This window comes from Ananas comosus, linkage group 13 (genome assembly GCF_001540865.1).
Source record: "Ananas comosus cultivar F153 linkage group 13, ASM154086v1, whole genome shotgun sequence".
NCBI lineage: Eukaryota > Viridiplantae > Streptophyta > Magnoliopsida > Poales > Bromeliaceae > Ananas > Ananas comosus.
This window is the reverse complement of record NC_033633.1, coordinates 11,464,147-11,465,906: the sequence shown is the minus strand read 5'-3', so window position 1 is coordinate 11,465,906 and position 1,760 is coordinate 11,464,147. Positions and strand designations below refer to the sequence as shown.

The window sequence follows — 1,760 nt, the reverse complement described above, 5'->3', positions numbered from 1 at the left end:
TAGAGAATCCCTAAAAATTACAAGGCATTTATTAATTTCTGATCGTAAGGCGATCGAACTAATTCGTCGGTACAAAATATTCGTATTATTGGTGATGAAAAATCTCTTTCCGCTGAAATTATTTTAGCAGCTTCATTTCTTCGCGTAATGCCTCTAAGTGCTCCTTCTTAACAATGCGCCCATTTATATAAACCCCATTTTTGCGAGTATACGGTAAGCCTAGCATGCAGAAGGAGATGAATTTATATTCGTTATGTACGGTTACCCAAAGCGGCTTACCCGATCCATAATCGACGTGCTCGAACCCTAAATTTTTCCAATAAGTTATGCCAAGCGTGCTGTAGCTGAGATCAACATACTGCATAGGGCTGTCTTTCAGTAAGCCCTTCTTCCATTTAGCTAGTTCGGTCGAAATCGTACCCTTGGCATATCTAATGATTTTAATAATCTCAACCGTGGGTGCCTCTGCAATCTCCTGACTAGTCGATGAGATAGTTTGGAAGAAAATGCTATTTCCGTAGTAGCCAGGTTGAGCTTGTAGCATTTCGCGAACATTCACCGCGAAATACACCCGCACTGGTTCGGTAGGTTCTAAGCCTATTGCCCGTGTTCGAAACTGCCAAATTGTGGCCAAGGCCACATCAAATGCGGTGCACGATTGCCCAGTTTGGCGAAAGAAGTTTTCCTTAGTTCGATTGATGTAATCTAAGGGCACGTTCAGCTCGGCGCACTCCAACTCGAGTAAGTTCGGAGTCGATGAAGGTAATGAGGAAATATTTGGGCGAAGATCGAGGAGAGAACCCCTGGCCCAAACCGGGTCGATGGTCGGGCGCGGGAGGCCCCGAGCGAGCTCACCTACGGCATTCAAGAATTGCGCGACTCCAATGCCGTCGGCGAGTGAGTGGTGCCATGTAAAGCCGACGGCGAATCCGCCACAAGTGAATTCGGTTACCTAAGCATGGTGAAAGTAAGTAATATGCAAGCTTACTAACAAAACACACCAAAAGAGATTACTCATAAATTAAGAGACTTGATCATCATAGGCCTCGAGCCAGGTTTTTGAGAACGAAATCCAAATCCAAACCCGACTTGTTTTAATTCCAGACCGGGCCTAACAATGACATCGAGCCCATGCACCCATTATGATTTGGGCTCGAACGGTCCAAGTTTGCGAGATTATGGAGGACTCGTGCACGCGAATAATGTACAATATATAGGTGAAGAATACACTAGCAAACTGATGATTGAAGATTCAATCGAATTCATTTGTACTTTGATTCAGAACTGACAACTGCACTTTCACGCCACTATTTACAGCATATGTAGTCATACTATACCTGCATAATGACAGGGGGATCAGTTACTTTCCAACCGCGATGATCTACTGCGAGCTCTTCCAACGAGATCACAGAAGGGTGTTCCAAGAAATTCGCATTCTCCAAGCTACAATCCACCGACGCCTCGACGAAGCCTACTCCTTCTCCGGTGCACTCAACGTAGAGGTCCCTGCCCTCTACATCCACGAGCCGACCCGCAAGCGGGTAATACAGAACTAGTGCTTCCGATGCTGCCTGCCTTATCGTCTTAACTATCTCAACGTCGTTGCCTCTGCCGCCATGCGCGAAAACATGTATTGATGGAATAAGAAAGGATCTCAAAAGTTGGATCTTGTCAATCGGAGAGAGAGGGAGTTTCCCCCTAGGGGTTGGTTTTGATGGGGCAACTAAGAAAGGTTTAGACTTGGTCACCACAAAACCCAT

At 45.8% G+C, this 1,760-nt stretch overlaps 1 protein-coding gene across 1 annotated transcript; it reads right to left on the bottom strand.

The window, feature by feature from the left end:
* LOC109719298 (acyl transferase 4-like) lies at window positions 1–1,760 on the bottom strand. The gene is made up of 2 exons (XM_020245872.1): window positions 1,338–1,760; window positions 1–952 (listed from the first exon to the last, which is right to left on the bottom strand). Exons 1-2 carry the CDS (start codon window positions 1,758–1,760, stop codon window positions 119–121), a joined length of 1,257 nt encoding a protein of 418 aa, XP_020101461.1. The 3' UTR covers window positions 1–118.

What these genes read in the sequence shown, in the direction of transcription:
- LOC109719298 (XM_020245872.1), bottom strand. Translation starts at nt 1,760, where the DNA reads ATGGGTTTTGTGGTGACCAAGTCTAAACCTTTCTTAGTTGCCCCATCA. An exon ending in ATCCCCCTGTCATTATGCAG is followed by an intron (nt 953 to 1,337) that starts GTATAGTATGAC and finishes CACCATGCTTAG; the next exon opens with GTAACCGAATTCACTTGTGG.